The 24,064-nt window shown below is 33.9% G+C and overlaps 1 protein-coding gene across 1 annotated transcript in view; it reads left to right on the forward strand.

Annotated features, from left to right (window-relative positions):
• The window catches only part of LOC113492061, a 74,482-nt gene extending 51,120 nt beyond the window's left edge, over positions 1-23,362 (forward strand). The window contains exons 6-9 of the mRNA XM_026869346.1: positions 1,459-1,602; positions 13,964-14,056; positions 20,282-20,446; positions 22,197-23,362. Of these exons, the coding sequence (XP_026725147.1) occupies positions 1,459-1,602; positions 13,964-14,056; positions 20,282-20,446; positions 22,197-22,714 (920 nt within the window). The 3' untranslated portion in view covers positions 22,715-23,362. The remainder of the gene's footprint in view (positions 1-1,458; positions 1,603-13,963; positions 14,057-20,281; positions 20,447-22,196) is intronic.
• The last annotated feature ends 702 nt before the right edge of the window (positions 23,363-24,064 follow it).

Raw genomic sequence — 24,064 nt, forward strand, 5'->3', positions numbered from 1 at the left:
TGATTCCACACATTTGCATAAATAAAGCGAGATAAAATGTTTCCCGAAATGTAGCGATACCGCACAATTGAGAACAATAGACGTTGATAGAAAATTAATAAGCATACTATAGTACTTTTATCATCCGAAATTCATTCTCAAGGAAACCTAATTTGGAAACGAAAGCGTTCCTCGGTCGGAATCGCTAATTTAATTTTAACGTGTAAATTCGGCCCATTGAAGCCTGTTTATTGAATAAATTATTTAGATTCTTACGTTTTAGAATTGTTAGAAAGGAACAAACTCGAATGATATTCGAATTGTTTAGACTTCCCATTATCCTATTATAAAATGTTTGCTTCTATTTTGTTGTTTAATTAATTTACTTGTTTTAAGTAATTGAAATATTAAACTACGATTCGTGTAAATAAGTCAAGCTTTTCTGGTTTTTCAAAAACAATTTATATTTAACGTAGTCGAAATTACATAATTTCAAGGATTTCCACCGCTTTTAGCCCGTGATTGTTTGAAATATATGTACACGTTATTTCATTTACATAGAAAACAATTCCAAAGTTGAATCATTTGTGTACTGAGTATCGGTTCCAGGCCAGAAACTAGTGCAACCAAAATACTCGATACCGTAGCTTTATGAGCGCTAAATCAAGCGCACAACGTTTAACTTTAAACAAACCAAAACGATTATTCGAATACTAAAATGAAAATAAATCATTCGAGTAGAATTACTCGATTGTTCGTTCTAAAAACGGGGTTCTAATTTTAGTTGGCCGACCACAGGAGTTTGTGAGTAGGTAGGCACATTATTCAACCCTAAGTGAGCGATAAACGGGGCTGGAAAACATCAAATCGATAATAGACCTTATTTTACGGCTCACTTTATATATAGCTAAAGTGTTTTCAGTTTTGAAATGCCAGTGTTAATTTAGCTCGCTTTGTTTTTGCTCCAAGTTTTGACATATAGGTTCTAAATGAACATTCTGTTTTTTGTTTCGGAGAAAGAATTTTGTTAGGGAGAATACAGAACTGGTATTTAGGCATTTTGTTTATTAAATTAATAGTTGGAATTGTCGTAAATATTATTCAATTATGATCACGCAAACATCGCGTGAGCACGAATTTAATCATGTTACTATCAAAATAATATTTTCGTAAAATAAATGTTTGTGTTGACGTATTTTTTTAACGAATCGAAATTACGATTCATTTTATTTTGAGTACGTAGATTCAACATTGTTTTCAATTGTACGTATCACTCAAACTCCAATTTAACGCTACACGTAAACTCAACTTTATCACAATAACACAAAACCCTTTTTGTAAGCTACCCTAAATTGACTCAAACACATTTCATCACAAAGAAACTGAGCATACGTTAGCCCCATTCAAACGCCCATTAACTTAAATACGTAAATATTTACACAATTTTTGTGTATGGCTAATAAAACCTTTGTTTCTCAGCGTGTTTGGAGCCATATGCGACAGAGACTGCCATGCGGGAGTGCCACGGGAAAAGGAGATGTGTTCTTTCAGCGGATAGCAACATGTTTGGGAAGCCGTGCCGGTCGGGGAGTCGAACCTACCTCAAAGTTGTTTACACTTGTGGTGAGTCTGCACTGAGTGATTACTATTACATTTTAAAATAAGACTGTTGTAGATGTGGGAACGAGACAGCGCTCTACGAAACGTAAAACGTATCTCGCTTCCACAATTAAAGCAATCATTAAAACGAGTCTGGAAGAAGTTTTGGTAGAGCCCTCGAACATTAATTAAGTCGTAAACCCCGTTTTAAAGTGTATTTTATTTTGTTTTTGGTTGGGTTACGTTATGGTGTATTTAAGTATTTAAAAGTCGTTTAAAATTCAAGTCATTACCTAAAACTGATTTTTATTTATTTCCTTATTGTTCTAACATATATTTAGGAAAATTCAGTCAAGAGTGGCCAAACATTTATATTGGTCTACATAAGTAGACTATAAAATCGAATTGAAATTGGGGATGAAATGGCCAATGACCTGTTTTGTAATTAGTTGGGCAAGAAAAATCACCTAAAGTATTGCGCTGTCAGATAAAACAATTTTTCCTCTGTTTATGAGTATTCTTGTGAAAACTAAAAGAAACCACTCTTATAACCTGTTAATAAGTTCTGACAAGTTCAACAGCGCGCTCGAGACGTTTCTGCACAACAATGTTCGTAAGAAGGATTAATTAGCTGAGTTATTTAGTAGCAAATCTATACTCTATACTACTATATAAAGCTGTAGAGTTTGTTTGTTTGAATGTGTGTTTGTTTGTTTGAACGCGCTAATCTCAGGACCTACTAGTCCAAATTGAAAAATTATTTTTGTGTTGAATAGACCATTCATCGAGGAAAGCTTTAGCCTATAAACCATCACACTGCGACAAATATGAGCGAAGATACAATGGAAAATGTGAAAAAAAACAGGGCAGGTATAAATCATAACTTATATCTTCTACCCACGGGGACGAAGTCGCGGGCAACAGCAAGTAAATTGTATTATTGTTAGTAAGACCAAAAAGTTTGAATTTAGTTATTCTTCAAGTGTTTACACGTGTAATGTCATCAATCAGTTTTAAGTTGTCATTAAATCTGATTCTTACTGCTACAAGGTGCAAAATACTCTAACTAAGGAAAGAACATTGCAAATTAAATAACGGTACAATTCAAATTTTTAATTGTTATGTATGCAATCTATTTAGATAGGAATTGCAAAAAAACAAACATTAGATTTAACAATCTTCGCTGTTAAAAAAGTGTAAAGGGTCTATAATATCCTTAATAAAACCTGTGTTACTTCGAAAATTTATCCCACCACTATTTATTCAATGTCCACCGCGATATAGATTGGTAGTCAATCTATTAAGTTCTTTGAGGAGCAAAGTACATGCATACCAAGAATTAAAACCCCTAATAAGTTATGAAAACTTGATAAGTTTTAGGACCTGTATTTAAGCAATTCGGTCCCTAAGCTTAGCTACCAAAAACACATTTAATTTATTCAAAGCTACAAAGCAAACACTAATGACTTATTCAAATAACAAACAAAACATCTAAAAAGGAGCAAACAATAAACAATTCATTTGTTTTGCAAAAGAAATGGCGTTCTTAAGCAACACGAAAAACAACTTCATTCTCAACGTTGTACAAATCGTAATAAACGTCTCAGTCTGAAATTTATTTCAACACTACGTGAATTCAGCTACAAAACGCATTGTCGCCTTTTAATTCACCATCCAGCATTGTTACTGATGCTAATGGTTGTCGCTTAGAAGCAAACAATGCTAAGAACCAAAAATACTAACTATGGAACTAAAAGCACTACACATATATCTTACAATAATGGAGTGAGCGAGCAAAGACCGCCCAGTAAAACGGATAGCTTTAGGACCCTTAAATATTGTCCCTAAAGGCCACTAAAATGTACAAGCAAAGCGCCGCAAACCAAGCCTAGTTAGTTATTAATATTTATGAACATCTGTCGACATTATTTCAATCCGAATTTGCCATTCGTATACACCGATATTGCCGGAATGAGATATGAAACTAAGGCCTACGACTCAGGCCTCAGGCCTCTCAGATTAGTACTGCTAAGATGTAGAAGGTAACTGGTACATGACGGTGATATCTCGTTTCCATGGCAACAGTCTTGGTATAAAACATCATGGTGAATGTCTTGAAGTAAATACGCTTAAGAATCTGGATGGAAACAATCAATGTATCTACAAAATGAAATAGACCCCTTTCCGCTTCAATTTAAACGAGTTATTTCTTCCTCATCAGTCAAAAAGTTTGTACTTTATTTTGACTTGCTTTTTTAAATTCCTCTTTTGTTTTCGCTCGGGTTTTTTCCTTGTCAAATGTTTATTTATTGGAGGTCAGTCGGCGGAAACGTTTCTTTCAGCAGTTTTTCAATGGAACCAAAGTTTCTGTGAATAACGATTTTGCGTAGTTACTGTTGTGCCGATAAAATATGGGAGCTGAATTGTTGCTCAGATTTTAAGATAAAACCATTGTAAAGTATTTAATCCGCTACGCAAACAATTTGAATTCAGTTTAGCTAAAATTCATTTTCCCTGAAATATTTATCATGAAAATAGTCAAGTTTAGGGCTTAACTTTTTTGAATCAGTTATAAAGAGGTTCATCGAAGATTAAATAACGAAATTCTTTAAAGATTGTATGCTCACGAAGCTTAAATACCTGCTCTTCAATAAAGCTACGTTCCACACTCAAGATCAACGAATTACTGAAATTTATAATGCTTCCCCAAAGGACACACTTACCTCATTTCCGCCTCATAAAATATTCGAGACATCGAGTCACAGGTGCGAAGATACTTCACAATTTTCAATCACCGTTTTTTGCCACACCTGTACTACGAAATCCCAATACGAGACTGCTGTGGGTTACAGGAGCGAGAGGTACATACATAGCGCGTATTGGCGTCTCGCTTCGACACTGACAATGGTTTTTCTTGAAAATTTCTTGGTAAGCGGGAAAAATCTTGAATCTCAAGAATTTCCATCCTTAAATTGACTTACATATTAACGCAAGAGGGCTTTATTTCATAATCTTTATTATCGTGTCAGCTTACTGACATTTTTGTTGAAGGGTTTGGATGATTCTATCAAAAGTGCCCTTGTAGGATCGTGTTTTGTTTTTTTTTCCTTGGAAGCTACTTGCCTTAGTTCAGTTTGTTATACGGATAGGTTGTTATAAAGATATGTAACACGTTACTTTGTCCCAAGATTTTGCAAACGATTGTGTAAAAATGTGCCTAAAATATCCCAAGATAATTATATAGGTAATCTACAAAAATATATTTATCTAAGATACTTTATTAACGCCTATACTGCGTTCTATTTCAGTTGTTAAAACTCAAAAAGACCTATCCCCATATAAGCATAAAAATACACCTAACACTACGAAAACCCCGTAAAATATGTGAGAAAATTCGCATCATTATTTCAAGATAATCCCAAATAGCATTAGTTACTACCAAAGAGATCGGTGAAGTTAGGGTAACTTTTTTATTTCAGTCATTTTTACGACTTTCCGGTATGTTAAGCCGATAATACAGTTCCCATTTTCCCTTTTACCAGGAGAAGTAGAAAATCTCAAACTAACTGGGGTATGTGAAAACATAGGTATAATGGCGAAATAAAATCCTACTGAAGTTGACTTCAAACGCTTTGGTATTTGATGTGTCTATTTAGTGGTTTACTTCCATTTATATTTTCATTGCTCGATCGGTGAACAGATAAAAATTTGAAAGATAAGGATGACATAACCGATGATATAATAAGTTAACTACGTATATTTATTGGCGGTTTCAGTCTATATAAAAGAGAAAATGGTCAAGTGAAAGCCAGAACCGCGACTCTGAAGGTTCCGTACTGGATGTTAAGAGGTATGGAAGTTTTAACTTCTAGCGACTATCGTTCATGAGATACAGTCTGCAGGAACATTTAGACATTTAGGATCTTCAGAAATAGGGATCTAGTTTTACCCCTTGGGTAGGGGACCGTAAAAATCATGGGTATCTGGTAATTTGGTAGGAGTACAATTTTCATTTTCAGTTATTTCAATCTTTTGTATCTCTAACGGGAAACAAAATAATATTTAAACGTCTTTACATTTATTTTTATTATACTTCAAAATTGATTATAGATTGTCTGAACCTTTCGAAGACTTGAAAAAAGCATCCCTCTGGATTCTGACTAAATGACTTCCGTCTCATCTCAAATAAAACAAAAGGCGAGCTATATAAAACAACGACATACATTCAATTTGGATGATACCACAGCTTACTAAACCAGTGACCACGCATAAGAATATATGGTTAGCATACATCTACATATTTTCTCCGAACTCTATTGCATTTGGCTGCGGAAACCGAGGAAGAATCGCTTCAACAAAAATTCACTGATTGCTCCGAAATACAAATGTTCTTATGAATCGAGATTATTTTGGTATGTTCTACAAAAAGGAAGTTTAGTCATCAAGGACTGTCTTTTGTGAAAATTTTTAAAGTGACTCAATATGACCTTGTAAATACATAAAATATGAAATCATTTCCCGTCTTCACTTTTTGAGTAATTATATCATAAAGTGTTTATGACCCCTTACTTAGACAGTGCCTTGTTTTCGGGCGTATAAATAAAAATCAGCTAAGCAGAAATACCTACAGGCAAGAGAAATGCCAGCTTTCATCGTAAAAGGCTAATGTGTACGAATCGAGACGACTAATTTTGCTTGTGCCTGATCAGAACCAGAAAATCCTAGAACTTTATAGGCCTAATGAAATTCGTTTAAGGGCTCATAAATACTAACATTCTCAAAATCGCTTTCCCTAGTTAGGGATACTAAGGAAAGGAATAAAATCTAAAATTAGGTACATGTTTCAGCCTTTCCAAATTCAGCGTTAAAGTACGCAGACAAATACATAATAAATAACGAAAATAGAAGGTTATTCCTACTTCAGATTTGTAGAGAAACATTTCAAAAGTTAAATAAGGTAAACGTTACGTCAATTGCTCCGAAACTTTGACCTTTAAAACATTTAAGGTATTTTCTCTTTCGTAGGTATATCTATTCACTAATTTTCACTTTTCAATTACTTAAAATCATACCATTAATGTCAATTTCTTGCACGATACAAAATACATAATTGTGTTAATTATGAAAACTTAAGTCTTTATCAATTATGTTTACAAGTAAACTCCCGTATTCGGTACATAATATGGGTGTTTCGTGAAATCAAAATAGAATTAATAATACAATAGGCCTGATTCTGTTGTTCAAGTTTTCCGAAATTTAAAGCATTGCTATCTTTTGCTTACATATGGTATGAGAAATAGATGGAAATACCTTTTGATGGAATTTTCCTAGAAGAACGGTGTGAATATAGTGTTTACACGTTTGTGTGTCGCATTTGGAATAAAATTTTCGTTTAAACTTCACTCGCTTTAATTTTTTTTGTTGTGTTATTTCTTAATGCATTTTCTGCTGAAGCTTGGATTTGGCTTTAAAAAAGCCAGAAAAAAACATTAAATGAAAAAAAATCATATAAAAATCTAATTTAATAATAACCAATTAAATAAATAATACTTAAACTATCTCAACTGTAATCCATGATTTTAATTCAACAACTTTTCATAGAAACGACCGGTCAAAGTTTGTGATATTTCAAATTGTAAATACAGATTTCCCAAAAATTTTACAGTACGGATTAAGAGAAATATTTTAAAAGCACTGTTTCCGTTTAACACTTCAGTTTCATTTTTAGTGTAAGCATACAAAACCAACATTTGAATAATGTTAATATTTTGAAAAATAAGGACCAATATTTAAATGTATGCACTAAATTGCTGTATATAGCAAAATATTCCATATTTTTGGCATCGTTGACATTCTGATCCATTGGCAAGCGAGTCCAGTTATACCGTTTCTCTGGATTGAGTTATTTGCCTGAAGCTCTTCCAGTTATTACTCGACTCGTTTTGTCCGTAATAAATCCGAGACATAAAAATGCGAAGCGTCTTACATTTGGAACTTCTTCTATCTCTGTTTTATTGTCTGCTAGAATAGTGATGCCTTTCAGTGGTGCTTAAATAAGAGTCCTTTTATCATGACGTGCAACGGTCTTGTTGCCATTGTTTTTGTATTTGTTTACTTTGTAATGAAACTGGGTTGTTTTTGTTGGTTACGTATAGGATGTGACAAAAATGGCCATGGCGGTACTTAAAATTTTTCTTTTTTTCTATTGTTTTTATTATTACTTTAATTAAGTATACGCTGATTTAAAATTGTATGAAAAAAGAATTTTGATGGCATTTAGCTTACTTCATTATTTGCGTTATTTTCTTTGTGCTACAAGAAAATAACGTAAGTCTCCGAAAATACTTAATAAAAAAAAAGAAAATTTAGCAAAAAAGAGACAAATTTTCCCTTCATTTTAGTTACGGCAAGTTAGCAACAAGGTCTTTGAACTCCGTATCATAGGACCAGTCCTGCAAATGTAATTAATAGTCTACCGAACTACTAAGTTAAACTTTGTGTACGAAATGCAGCTCGTACAATAATGCAGGTGGCTGCGACACTTAATTGCCCATATATTCGGCCACTCTGCTTCATAAGTTACTAACTTTGTATATAATTGGTTTAATTTAATTCTTATGAAGCATATATGAGGTTCAGTTGTAGGTAATCGTAAAACAGTGAGATGATAAAGAGGATGTTATTTTATAAACCATATCTTTTTCTATATACTATAGTAAGATAAGATGCATAATTCCTGGTGAAAATTATGTCAGACGTCAATTAAATAACGAGGCGACGTTTAATAAAAAAAAGGATTAATATTATTATAAAAACGAAAATTGAAAAAATCTGGTTTAGTGTGAGTAAAAATGAGGGCTCCGTGCATATATAGGAAAAGAAAAACAAATGCAATTCAAAATTGGTCCACTTGCAACTTGGTACTAATTGTAAACTACTTGATAAACAGTGGCAATAGAAATACAACATCAGTAACGACCTGCTGACGGAGAATCAGGCAGCGGAGCTTGAGTAATACTGTCATATGTTGAATACAAAACCTTAAACTTACATAAAATTGATAATACTTAACAACGCTTACATCAATCGGTTTCCAGCCGAACCGCTAAATTCAGCAATTAAGTAGAACAATAAAACGTATTTAAGTTAACTTTAATTGAATAAAAAGCCACAGTAAAAGCAATTTATGGACCGAAGCTTAGTTCTAAATAGTGAGGGATATTTAAGGGAACATTCCTTTGCTCAAGCGACTCTCGCTGGCTATTCTCAAATAAATTCAGACACTACTTTGTTTGCTCATGCAAGCTTTTATTACGGGGTTGTGAGACAAGTATTGCAAGCGCTAATTCTAGATGCATGTTGTAATGTGATTAAGAAAGTCTCGTTTGCTTACGACTGTTCGTGTATTTTAGACATTCCTTGCGTTTATTAGATTTGCTTTTTTGGAGAATGAGGGAAAGCTTTTGTTGCTAAGGACTTTGTTGCGCTGTTTATTATTTATGGCTAAAGCGCTTAGGTAGTGGTAAAGGATGGGAAATACGGGGTGCTACCTTTTTGGTTGATGTTTAAAGTGCCAGTATATAGTTGAAGTAGGTTTTTTTTTGTTCGTGAATATCCCCATTTACACCAACTTTCTAGGGGGAAGCCGGTAATGTCAGACTCTTACTGACTTAATTTCAACCGCATGGCAATGTCCCTCGCATTTCGTAGTTGTGTAGCAATGCTAAAATTCATCATGTAGCTACCGCGGGGTACTGTCAGCAAAAGGCTCCGAAATAGAATATTAATTGTATAGGAGTACAATGGTCTGCGGGAACTTGAGATCAATACATTTTTTACGTTGAGAACTTTCTTTGACGACCTATTTGGCTCAGTCGCCAAGTGAAGACCAATGCGCTGTGGATGGGGAGTCCAATCGATATTATTGTGCTAAGCTTATTTTTGTAATATTCAAATTGCACAAAGTCACAGAATAATGTATTTTGTGACCTTAGAATAAAGTTCAAAATTCTTAAAATCTTGTTTGTGCTCTATATTCAATTATCTGTATCTGTAATTCTCATAGGGAATATAACAGGTTCTCAGAAAGGTATTGTTATAATTTCCAGGAATTAGGGCACTTTGAAGGATAGATCCGTCGTGTCGCACGTAGTATACACGGAAATTTCGTTTCCTAAATTTGAAAGAGTCATTCACGATTGTTTGGTTCCCATCAGTATTTGAGATTTTTTTAACTTCAACATTTTAGTTTGATGCAAGGAAGAATTTTATTTTTATTTATTTTTGATACTGAAATATTGTTTTTCTCCTCTTTTTCATACCTGTTTAACATTCTTAGCGCGAATGTATTGTTTAAGTGTGGAAACTGTTTTGGATTATGTGTAGTTTATTATGATTGTAATTGTTTATATATAATATCTGTTTGTTTCCCTAATAAAATAAAATAAAAAATAAAAATATCAGATTTAGAAATTACCACGAATAACCACTACAAACGCAACGAAAGTCGAGTCATATAGACTAGAGTAATTATGATATAGATTTTAATATTGAGAATGCAAGTATCTATCAGGACCGTAGAAATTGGCACGAGAAAGGGGAGGTCTATGCCCAGCAGTGGGAGGATAAAGGCTGTGGATGATGATGATGATGATGAAGTATCTACCTTAAACATAAGCTCTGAAAAAATAACTATTAAAGTGGAAAATCTGTTAATGCACTTTTTTAAGGTATTGGAATGCAATTTAATTAATTGTGACATTAATTTCTGCTAATAGAATTAATTTTTAGAAATAAGAACTACTTATATATGTTACTACTACCTTTAATGAAGTGTCCTATGTAAACTTATGGGTACATAAATCAATCAAAAATATTACCTATATATTGATTTCAACTTAGCAACAGCAGATTTTACTCAAAATATTAGAACTACGAATTCTATACCGCCTGACTCAAAGGAATCATATTTAACTGTTAAGAATCAGTACAAAGTATCAAAACGCGCTCAAAGACGTCAATATATAATTCAAGAACAATTCTATGAAATCGAACCCCACCCTTAAGACCTACGTTCCTAGAACTTCCCCTTAAGCAACTAATTGTAATTTAAATATTTTATAGCTACTTATGTACTTAGGAAAGTGGTTTTTACTGTAATTTAATCATTATTACAAAGGATTAAGGTAGAATTTCGAAACTCTGGTCTAGATACACATGTTGGGTTTATATAATTAGGATAAGACCGTTATTCCTGGGAATGAACCTAACTAAACTTGACCTTTAACTACTATTATACTCTTGTTGAATAACTAGGGCTTTGTAGTATGCATTTGTTGTATTTGCATAGGACATCATTGTAATCATTGTGTTTTAAAGTCTAGAAAAGTATTCCTGAGTACATATTTTTTTCATATGGATAAAATTATAATAGGTGCCATGATCCAGTTTACGGAAAAATGTTTTTGAGGATGATGCTTTGCTGCTAAATGACAATTATATGCTTGAAGTTTTGCAAAAGGTTAAATGTAGGTACATAATATTCTCAACTAGCTGTTGCCCGCGACTTCGTCCCCGTGGGTAGAAGATATAATTTATGATTTAGGTATACCTGCCCATTTTTTTTCACATTTTCCATTGTAATTTCCTTAGCTTCTATTAGTCGCTGCATGATGGTTTAGCCTAAAGCCTTCCTCGATGAATGATCTATTCAACACAAAAATAATTTTTCAATTTGGACCAGTAGTTCCTGAGTTTAGCGCGTTCAAACAAACAAACAAACAAACTCTTCAGCTTTATATATAGAATATAGATTAGCTACCTTTTATGCTACTGAAATATACCAGAAATATAGATAGAATTAATTATAATTTAATCTTTGAGAGACAATAATAAATCATCAATGAATATTTCGAATAAAGTTTTCTCATATTGATTAATTGATGTTCCGGAAACTTGAACCTTTACTCCTTTGATTTGATATTTATACACCTATTAAATATGAGGAAACGTTACGCCTATCTTATAATACTTACCATTGGTTTAATTATCGCTAATTATTTGCCTCCTAATTAACACTTAATTGTATCAAAGCAACATTCATTTTCTCAATTTTAGTAAAAGTCCCACTTTGTTCATTTTAGTCACCCAAGTGTGAGTAAATTTTTACAGTAGATATATCTTCCTAAAGAAACGACTCCCTTCCTTTTAACTCTTCTGAATGAGTACGATTAGCAAATCAAACATTGCAACAAGGCCTCACAAGCGCAGGCGAAGCGTCGCGGTCGTTTCGTGTCTATTCTGCGCATGACGTATGCGCAGAATAGACACGAAACGACCGCGTCTAATTGGAAAAAAAGTACTGTAAGATGCTATCAGGAACTACTGCAGCTCCTTGTAGCCTTTTTTGAAAAAGCTTGGGAATCTCTAGAACAAAAACCTCCTTAGTGGAGAAAGCGATTAGAATGATTCTTAATGACACATAATAAATAATGTGCTGTCTAACTTTGTGTTTTTTTTTATAGATGCTTGAGCTCATATAAAGTTTGATTCTCAATTTATACGAACACTCCGTTTCGCTTGAGCTGAAAAGCTCTACACATGCCTTCCTCGGTAAACGCTGTTCAGCTTTAATTAAATTATCAGATTTACCGTACAGCTTATGGACGAGCATGGTACGGTCAGATATGAAAGTGGAGGAAGAGACTACTATATATGATCTACGTTAATAATTAGTGTTCAGAATTGATTTAGCATATTTCATGTATCATGGCTCACTACTAAACCTCTGCTCCTCTTGTTCAAATGTCTTCTAAATCTGACGGTGATCATTTCCGCTGTTGCTGATTGTACCAGAAGACTCCATTGGCAATTTAGCTAATCGAAGTACTGATCCCCTCTTAACCCTCTCATGTACAGAAACGCTGTATCGAGAATCCATTTGACCAATCCCTGTGATCAGATTCGATTCGACGGCTTATATCTTACACCGATGCATGTATTAGGCTTAAGGTTGTATCTAATAGTGTTAAGGTATTATTACAATAGTTACCTTAATCGCCAAGCCGCAATGAGCAACCGTGGTGATCAACGTTCAATCCTCTGTGTGGGATGAATCCGTTGCACATTACAAGACTGGTATTGTTATTAACTTCGCTTAATAATAATACCATATTTTGATTTCACGGAGTATTGGGCTGGGTTCGATCCCTTGGTCTGTCCTCTGGCCTTGTGCCCCTATTTGAATGTTTGTGAAAACACCCTGCGGCACAAGGATTAAATTACTTAGTGCGCGAAATATTTTTTTTAAAGAAACGCCAATTTGGTCAACTGATATTTTTTGTTGTCAAAGAATATATCTTTCTAATCTAAACTATATTCGGCTATTTTGCCACATCAAAAACCGGTTAAAAATATATTTGTTCATAGTGGCATAGGACATTTTTTTTGGGAATTTTTCTAGGGATGACAGCTCATTTAAGGTAAAATTGTGTGTCTTTGTCTGTATAATATTTATTGTCTGTATATCTATATTACAATGTGGGCATTGTAAAGACTAGACAAATATTTTCAGTCCAGAAACCAAGGGCTCGTATTACATAGTTTCATTATTAACGATGTCGTTATGATTTTCTTAGTACACATTTGTCTTTTAAATTGGATGGTGTGTCCGCAGATTAGGTCAGAATAATTAATATCGGCCGTCAGATGGCCTTGGGTCGAAGTTCTGAGAAGATTGAGGGATCCTTGTTCATTAATTTTATGTTCATAGAGAAGACAGGGGAAAAACAAGGAATTTTTGCTGTAGCATGTTCTATTCAAAAGAGTCGTTATGGTTCTTATTTAATTCAACCTTTTTTGAATGAAATGTTCAATAGAATAAATCTCTAATCGAGTGCCCGCATTTTAAAAACCGAAGCTCTTTTTTCACGCAAATCCTGAATACAATCTCCGTTCACCGATTTATCTATGCAAATATTTCCTCCGACAACTACCGTATATTTTATAAATCGGCTAACACAAACGAAAATAAAGCTGTCACCCACCCTCTTCCAAACTCAATAAAAGTCTAAAATAAAAGTCTTTGAAACAGTAAAATGGCGGGGATATAGTAAAAAATAAAATAGACGATAACGGGTCACGTACTCCCGAAACCGCTTCTAAACAAAATGTACCGCACTTGAAAAACAAAAATACTCAAGCGAAGCACCCTAAAAATCTAAAATTAACATCCCCTTAATGAGTGCCTACTAAACCACTTCATTTGAAAATGCACTCTATTAAGCTGTTCATAAAGTGTTTTTTTTTTCGAGTACGTACTAAAACTGTTCTTCTGTTTAAAAATGCACTGTATTAAGTTCTTGATAAGGTGTTTTTTTTGTTGTAGTTCCACGTACGGTGTTAAAGGAGAGGTATGAGAGTGCTCCTGAGGAGGACGAAGTTGCTCACGACGTGTCCGATCTTGAACACGATGATGTTGGTAAGTGCTTTTTATTTTTTTTAACCTGTTAAGCCAGACGCCAGTGCTTGGAATGGAAGCTGTTTTAAAAAGATAAAAATAGGTAACAGTAGCTAAGTGATTCGAGTACCTATCTGCTATCTACAAAAAAAAATAATTTACTCAATATTGCAACTTACAGTTTGATGATTAAGGTCGAAAGTGCATTGCCTTAAATTTTGTTCTGCATTTTTTACTCGTAGTCTTAAAGTGTTCTTATCACAGAATTTTACTGTTTAATCTTCTTTGTAACCTGCACGATGTCATGAGATACAAAAGAAAATTGTGACTACAAAAATATGACTTTAAGTTGTTTGTTTAGCAACATAGCAACATAGCTTTGCCAAATCAAACAAAACCATTTTTCCCACGTTTTTCCCACTTTCTTGTTTGCAATTTTTTCAGTAACCTTTTCAGTCTGAATAAATACTGCCTTATAATGCCCATTCGAGGCATTTTAATACGAACGCGTGAATATGTCCCGTCATAAATTTACATGCCCGATATATACGTAAACACTAATCCCAATCAAGCTATACATGGTAATTACTATTGAAACTATTTGCTCGGCCATCGATCCGTGTACCACAAACCACATCGGAAATCACGCCCTTATAGTAGCCATCAAAATAATTACGCCACAATAAACCCTTCATGCACACCACTTAAACAAATGACGATCATCATGGATTCCCTAAACTTGGATTAGAAAAAGATACTTGTATGTAACGTACAATTAATTTGATTTGAAATTAAAATACACGTATAAGTTAACGAAAAGTCTGTTACATATAGAAATTTAGCAATAAATAAAGTAAATTTTTAATTTTGTTTAGCATGCGTCTGTGTCCTGAACGTTTGTGCAATCTCCCGCAATACAAGCATCAAATTTCGTAGTCGCTTTTTTAAATAACTCCAAGAAAAAAAATCATCATAAAGCAGGATTAATACGGTCGATTATTAAGCAAGCAAAAAATTTCATACAACCTACATCAAATATACTAACGTACTCGTATCTAAAGCGCTGTCAAATTGAAAGCCTAATGCTAAATTAAAATTAAACTTGATTTACAATCTCTTGAATACGTAAGTATGCAAGTTTATAGCTTGCCTATAAAGGTGCCATAACTCTGTTCGGATTATCCACAATTTTGGTTAATCTTGGGCTGAGTATAAATTTCGGCTGTCATGTGCTTTTGTTGTTCGGGTTTTAAGTTTAAATCTCCCGAACTTAGGTATAGTGCCAGAAACTGAGATACGTGGCTTCTAGGTTAAGTGAAGGTATTTATAAAGGAATATATTGGCTTTATATTGAAGTTTATTTACTGATAACATAGTTCAGTGTATTTTTCTCGTACAACAAATGGAAATTTCTAATTATATCTTTTAAAAAGTGACGGTTCATTTGAATCTATACTAATATATAAAGCTGAAGAGTTTGTTTGTTTGAATACGCTAATCTCAGGAACTACTGGTTCAAATTGAAAAATTCTTTCTGTGTTAAATAGACCATTCATCGAGGAAGGTTTTAGGCTATATATAATGAAAAATGTTGAAAAAGCAGGGCTGGTATAAATCATAACTTATATCTTCTAACCACGCGGACGAAGTCGCGTGCAACAGCTAGTAAACTATAATTTCGCATAGTACTAAACGAAAATTAAAATAAAAAAAGTGTGAATATCTATAAATATTTTTCAATAACTTCTTCGCCGAATTTTAACATTCTTTGCCTAATTCTTAAAACTAAGATTTAGATGCTTTTCTTTACCTCACACCATCAATATACATTTACAAAGTTTGTTTTTAATACTCAGAGAAGATACAGAACGTTCGTGAACATAATATGAATAATTTATTAAGTTTGATGACCTCGAGGAAAGTAAACATCAGCTTAAGGGAAGCTTCCTTTGGCAAATCCAATAAAGGGTGTGACGAAAACGTGTAGTCATGCGAGCTATATTATAACATGTAAATAAATAACGTTTTTAGCATTGATATGTTTAAAAACCCGTATCAATGATTTTTAGGGTCCACTACCAAAAATGTTAAAATTAAACTCTACTTAAAGACATCGTGTCCATTCGTCTGTCACGGGTCACATGACCCGTGATAGCTAGACAGCTGAATATTTTTTCCGATAACTTATTTTTAATATAAAATTTGTAAAGTAAACCGTTAGTGCGATCGTAAATATGATGGGAGACCATTTTTACAAATTTGTTTTTTATTTCCTAATAATTTGTGCGATATATCGCACTTGCACTTGAGTTGTTTTTTTATAAGACATCATTATTGATCAATATTTTAAAAAGGTAACCTGACGATACTAGAGGCAGATTATCTAATAAATTACTTAGAGGGCGTAAAGTTACAAAGTATTAAATAATCTGAGACAAATCTGAGATTATTTTAAATGTAAATAAATATAAAACAGGAACTTGTAAAAAGCTAGTACGATAATGATGTTAAAGTATTAATGTTCTAACATGCTAGTTTCCCGAGCATTCAGCCCTCTTCTGACTTTCTCATTACTATTACTACACAGGTGCACTCTGAAATACTTCAAGGATTCTTTAAAACTCAAGACGTTTAGCGATACATACCTCATTGCCGTTCTAGTATCTACTGTGTATTCTTATTTTTAGATTTGTTTTTTTTAACTAGGTTGGATATTTGTAAACTAATAAAATTGGTCATACGAGTGAGACTATAGAGATTTTGCACAGCGTATTAAAGGTAAGAAGGATAGAGGGCATTTAATTAGCAAACAAAATTGGTCAAATAAATCTAATTTTGCAACATTCAAGACCAAATTTTATGATTGTCAGAAGCATCTTAATATTTGAAATCCTCTAGCTACCACAGTTCATGTCATGAGATACAGCCTGGTGACAGGCGGACAGATAGTGGCCCTTCAGTAATAGAGTTGCCTTTGTATCCCTCGGTCTTGGACTCTTAAAAATAAAACCTTGGAAGGTGTTTCTTGTTTTTACTTTATAACTGTCCATTTCGGTAATTGTTAATAATGCCTCAATTTTCATATTGCGTATTGTAATGAAACACAAAATTAAAAGAAAAATGTTCCATTCACGCTGTAAATCCTAGAAAAGTCAATTCAACAACGTTTGGGGAACAGACGCCGTCTGTCAATCACTGTCACTCTTAATCCCCTATTTCTTTATTCAAGACAAATTGTTAGCTAAAACCTAATAAAAAAACTTGACAAGCACAACACGATTACAATCAGAATCAGCCTTAAATGTATTATCTCCCATTCAAAGTGTATGAAATGAGACACAAACGAAGAAATTTGCTTAATCCTCTCTTAATTTGGACTCGTGCAATCTGTGAGGATTTGTTTGGATCCGTGACAGGACGGTTCTTTGCTTTGTCAGTGTGAAAACGGATTACAGGATAAAAGGTTTTCTTGAGACGGAAGCGGTCGTGACGACTCATATTCTAAACCTATTAGTAATGTGCTCCGTACATTTCTGTAAAAAGCGAGACGGGTTTCAGTAAATTATTTTGCAATTTTCTGTGGATTTTGTAATCTTTTTTTTATGCAGTTGAACTGTTTATTTATGACCCTTATTATATACAGCATTGCGATTTTTGCTTGTCTTTATTTTGGTTTAGTACGTAATATTAAAATTAACCAAATATATTCGTAGGTGTAAGTTTTCAAGACCATCTTAACATCAATGTCACCTTATAAAAGATATAAGATAGCAATTAAGGTCTAGCCCAAATAACGTAAAGTAGGGATATATTTAATCCCGATCAGTACAGTTAGATCCTTCTTGGTATTTTGTCTGGATCGATCTCAATGTGTCTGAAACAATCAGACGGACTCGGCTTAAGCTCTTAGATCGGCCAATCAGCTCGAAAGCTATTTCGCCAACGTTTGTTATATTCATTTTATCCTTGCGTTCATCATCCCCAGTTTGTTCTGTTCCCACAAGATTGCAAGTAACAACATCATAAAATTCCTCGTCTTTCTATTTTCTCCTACATTCAGATCAAAAAGGAAATTTTAATATCGTCTTTAAAATTACAAGTAACTCTTCAAGGTGCGGCGTTTTGAGTTTAACTTAATGCGGAAGGCAATTGCTTTTCTTCCTTCATTGAAATGTTCCACTTGCTATCTTCAATAGACGTTTATTAAGTTTGGTCTTACAAGAAAACTTCTGAGGAACAAAGTAGTTGAAAGCAATTGTATAACATCTTGAACTTTCATTCTGTGATACCAGCGGAATTTTCCGGCTGTGGGAGCTTAGGGCTATGCCGACATGCCGTTAGTGATTCAATGTTGGAATATTACTGGCGTCTGTTTTGCTTCCAAACTGGCACAACTAGTACGATGATTAGAAAGCACAAACAACAAGCTATTATTGTCACGGTAAATTGAATACTTCGTAAAGGTTCGTCTTATATACAATTCAGAAGTGTTTTTATTTAGAAATATATTTTCTTACTGTTTCTTTGTGTGTTTGTTTTTATTAGCATCTACTTTGTTACTTTTCGAATTAATTCTATTGGGCTACATAAAAACTTTTGCTTCTTTTGAAACCTAATGTACTAATTTTTAGGTGACGTTAAGCGAAACCTTTACACTTTACCAAAATCGATGTTTTATTCATCTTCAAAAGTTTTATCTTAAGCAGAAATCCAATAGACTCTAAACCTTGAAGGTAACCGACATTTCTCCAATCTTTATCGATGATCAAATTCTTTGAATGTTTATGACAAGTCTTAGTCCGATGCCATTGTTACAAAAAAAATCACGTCCATACATTTGAGTAATGTCCATCAACTCAAATAAAAGTCTGGAATACTGGAAATACAATAAACTAGTCCAACTGGCAACAGGCAATTATAAAACTTCGCCTAGTTTCTCTGCATCAATTTCATGTATACATGGAACTATTTTGGACACCTATGAAAGTAATTACTGGCTGGCATCTGATTGAAGCCGGACAGCCTAACAGCGTAACTTTGAAATTGGTACTCCGCAGGTTATGAAATTCTGGGAAGTGTTTATGTGAACTGTATCAGTTATTGGAATATTGACACGATATTGCCCGATTTTTGCTAGTTTGAAAACGTGGTGTGGAAAATACATATATCAGTAAAGAAAATGTGGCCTTCAAAAACTTTAGTAAAGCATATATAAAACGAGATAGTGTAACGCCATGATTAGGTCTACAACTATATGACCTTGACCTGAAGACGTGACGTAGGGAAAAAATCTGATAATTGTTAAAAAATAGCAGAGTATCCGGAAAACTTAGAGTATTAGTCTAAGTGGAAAGTCACAAAAGTAACATTAAGTTTGATTAAACATGACCATGAATGACCAAACATGAATTCAGTAAAACTGCCCTATGTAGCTTACCATAGCAGACAAAGGTGTAAAATGCTTAAGTGCATCTCCAAGCCTTTTCTCCCACTTCAGCTTTCCCATTCGCTGTGTACTTCGTCCTATCCCTATATTTCATTCGTATCAATCTCGTCCACTGTTTCTCAATATCTCAATTTACTCCAAGCTACTTCGAAGGATCCGAGTCGATAATAAAAAACCTTTTGAAGATAGTTCATCTTTTATATTTGTGAAGTGGAATATAATATTGGGTTTACTCAACAAAAGTAGATACTTTGGGAAATTGTGTTCCAATGTCGTGTTTTACGGACCCAGTGTCAAGATTGGTGGATATTGAACGATCTTTTCAAGGATTTTCTTTGCTTGTTATTAAAAAGTGAAGGTTTCTATAGATTGGAATATTGCTTTCAAAAGAATTTAAGAAGGTCGCTACAAGCGGATTGAGGTTCTCTAAAGGAATTTGAATTAAATTAGGATCTATTATTTTGAACCCTGACCTCACCCTTCTACACAGAAATGTTATATTCAAAAATAGGTTATGTGTTCATTCAATACTGTATATAAATAATCAATTCAAGTTACAGCTTAACTTAAGGCTTAGACATCATTCACCGATTTATGTGTGAAGAAAAATGTTTAGAAAGAACTATTGATCGTTTCCGTCAATCACAATCGATAAAATTCATCGGTAACCCAAAAAACCTTACTAAATTATAAAGTACCACATGAACGTTTTATTGTTGCGATTCCTTTTCGTTCCGTAAGCATACTTTTATCAACAAGTTCATCCTTTTATCACATTTTAAAACCAGGTTTTCTTACAGATGAAACCAACGACAGATGGTGGGGGGAGTCAGCAGTTCCTCCAGCGCCAGCGGTAGCCGCAGTGCCTCCTCAAAGACCTTCTATGTCGACGAGCTTGAACATCACAACCATCAACAGAGATGAACCTTCGGCGTCACCACCAAGACATCATTTAGCTAAAGATGGTACCTATATTTAGATTATTGGTGTGAACATACTATTTTGAAGTGAAAACTTCTTCAGCGGCGTTTTGAATTTGTAATTGGTAAAAAAAATTAAACTCGCGTCAAAGAGATAAACTTTTTTGAGAAGCAAATTTTGTGACATCGTCTTCATCGATGCGGTTGGCTTAAGCTACCTTTCTTGTACTAATACTGTCTATTCTTGCCATTCTTGTCGAGGTTCATACTTTGCACGCAAGCACTCATCTTATCACTGGTTTAGTTCCAATCTTTACGTAGCTCTCAGTTTAGTCGAGCTAAAATAATGCTAAACGAAAACGTGCAAGCATGCTTTGGAATAGTCCGAACTTAAAATAAAGGTAATTGCTGCGAAGAGGTACTCACCACAGTGCTTACCACAACGCAATATGCTACAGCTTAATTTGTTGGACAAACGTTTGAGTTCCCCAAATGTTTGTTATGTGTCCGTCTGTTCTGTATATGATTTAATAGTTTACATAGTACGTATGATAAGCAGATTAAATAAGACATTGTTATTAACGACGAGATACAATACACATTAGGCGAAATCTTACGTAATCTTGAATTCTCTTGGGATACAAACAGACAGAAACCATTATAAGACCATTAATCATTATTCTACCGTCTAAAATGATTGTAGGCAACAATAGTATCTTACTCAATTATGCAGTAATTTTCCATCTCTCTGAATCATACTTGGTATTAGATAATTTTCAGGTGTTATATACCTCTGCTTTGTGAAATAACATTGAAAATTGCAAGCTTATTATATCTTCTTTTATAGAGTTGCTGCGGTTTTCTAGTTTAATTTGATTTGAATTAAATAGTAAAGACAATGTCTTTGTTGAAAAATGTATGTTTTAAAATAATATATTCATTATTTTATTGGCGGTTATAGCTTTTAATCATTTCATGTTGAAGTAGATGTGGAAAAGCAATTTCTATTTAATAGAGTTCTTTGAAGTATTTTCTGTGACATATTAAAAAAAATACTCTTCTACTAAATCCAAACGTTTTGCCTTACCTCCAAAGTGGGCATTTCTTAATTGTCAATTGTTTTTTTAAGAATCAATTCCAACTCCTAATCAGATACTCGGTAGCTTAGATGGAAATGATTCTAGCACGTATAGCGAGGAGTCGTAGGTTCGAGACCTGTACTCTACTTTACTCATTTCCAAAACATGTAAAAAGCTTATAAGTCACATTGTTTTCCTATCTGACCGTCCTTTACATAACAGCTCGTTACCTGTATCCCTGACTCAATATAATCCAGTAACATACACCATTTATTAATAGAACACTATACAAATCCAGATACACCCACAAAACCACATTGTAACAATTTATGTTCGCATCGAGCGACCTTTATCAGTAACGGTAATTAAATCCCTTAAGTTTGTACGTAGGATTTGGAATATGCATAATTACCTGAACAAACCCGATAAGAGTTATGCTGAGGTAACGCTCTTAGAAATATTATGCTGGCTTAAGATTCTCTCACAATGGTACTCGTTCAAACATTAATTAATTATAAATTAATTGTTTATTAAAGCTGGCTTTTGTGTTAAGAGTGTTATTGTGCGGTGTTCTCGGTTGTTGTAATTTCTTGATAAACGTGGCGTTATGTGTCGTAAATTGTTTAATTTATTTTAGACTCGTTTTTTGTTTGTTCGATTTTGTTATTTTGTGCTAAGATTTGGATGTATTTTTTATTTCCTTTTCTTGTTCACAGATCAATTCGACATCATGTACGTGTACATCATCGCAGGGGTCTCTATAGCCCTCCTGCTCTGTATTATCCTGGGCATTGTCCGATGCGCACTCAACAAACAGACGACCGACCAACCAAAAGGTCCCGACGTGTCCGCCACAACAGAAATCCCCAACGGCTTCAACGACAGCATATCAGAAGTCGACAATGATATTAATATAAACAGTTTATCCGGTCCCGTCGACGCCGTCGACTCAGGCATCAAACAAGACATACAATACACAAGCGTTGCTCTCAGTCCCAAAATCAATAAGTACGTCGGACGACCAGTACCCAACACGTATCCACACGTGAGCACTAATATGTACGGACAGGTGGCCGAATTCCCTATAGAAATGCCTCTCCGAACTATGCCGCACGGCACGCTAGGGCGCGGAGTCGCGGTCAAAACTCTGCCAAGAGTTCAAATACAATCTGAAACCGACCCTAACACAAGGAGTTTATATCGATATTCCAACGCCCAGTACTACTTCGGGTGACAACAAGACACAAGCCAGTGTTCGGACGTATCCAGAACTTACTGTTTCTAGTTGAATCGTGTAGTGGAGTGTATATAGTTCACGGACTAACTAGTGAAGTTTGTATTCTACTTTTAAATACGGAAACTGTGATATTAATTGAAAACTTTCCTATTGTACTGCGAGCAGTTTTCCAACTGTAGACACAGAAAGACAGTGCGGTTGTTCCCCCGTTGTGAATTGAGAGATAGATCGTTGTTAGCCGAACTTTGTTATACTTTGTTGACCTTTGATAACTCAACATTGTTTCGTGTGTCGAACAAATCAGTGTGTTCATTTATGTATTCACATTGTTTGGAGTTAGACGTAGTCGAGCTGTTGTATTATTAATTTACGTTCGTATGTGCAAATATCCTACAGTTTCAAATTGTATGGTCTCTCTGGCTACTTAAGTGTAGAATTGGTATCTTGCCAGCTCCTGTCAAGATTGTGTTAAAAGCTTGACAATAACTTAATTTATTTTAGACATACCAAATACGTATCTTTTAGAGCAGCAATGAGAATTTTTATTCAAGCTGATAGACGCTACAAACTTTTTTAATTTGAAATTTAGTTCTTTTTCATGTTGCTAGATGTAAATTCATTAATTTAATGTTGCTAGTAATAATAATTTGTGTCGTTTGTCATTTCATGTAGCTTTGTAAAAACAGAGATCTGAAAACTTGATGCTAATTTTTATTTCGATAGAATCTGATAAATCTGGTGTTTTGTATTGGTAAACGCTTTTTGTGTCTACTAGCTTCGGAATCAGACACACAAACGTAAAAACTTTTTTAATTCATGATTGTGATAGCATTATAATTTGACTATGATTTTATAAAAAAAAACTCGACTGTGTTAATTAATTTTTACATAATAAATGTGTTTTCGGATCCTTTCGATGCCGACATTACTGAGATTATTCATTTTTTAAGTAAGTAGACATCGGTACAAATTTATTGATTTAAGACTAGGTACCAAAGACTAGTAGTAGTACCTAGATAATGTAAATTTTATCAAACCTTGTATTCATGGTTTAAGTTTTATAGCAAGTCAACCATAGCATTTTATACCTACCTCATTTATTTAAAATAAATGTCATAAATTTAAAAATCAACCAAAGCTACATTCTTTTGTAAATACCATATAAATACTTTCTTGTTCATTTACAAAATAAACGACACAAAATTAAAAACAAATTTCGTATTTGAATTTCGAATACAATAACATGGTAACTCACATTCTCATTAGCAAAATCACGAAACCAGATTTAGCAATGCAAATACAGTGACGTGATAACGCCGGCCGCTTATTGGCTGTTGTATTGTAACG

The sequence above is a fragment of the Trichoplusia ni genome, chromosome 3 (genome assembly GCF_003590095.1).
Source record: "Trichoplusia ni isolate ovarian cell line Hi5 chromosome 3, tn1, whole genome shotgun sequence".
NCBI lineage: Eukaryota > Metazoa > Arthropoda > Insecta > Lepidoptera > Noctuidae > Trichoplusia > Trichoplusia ni.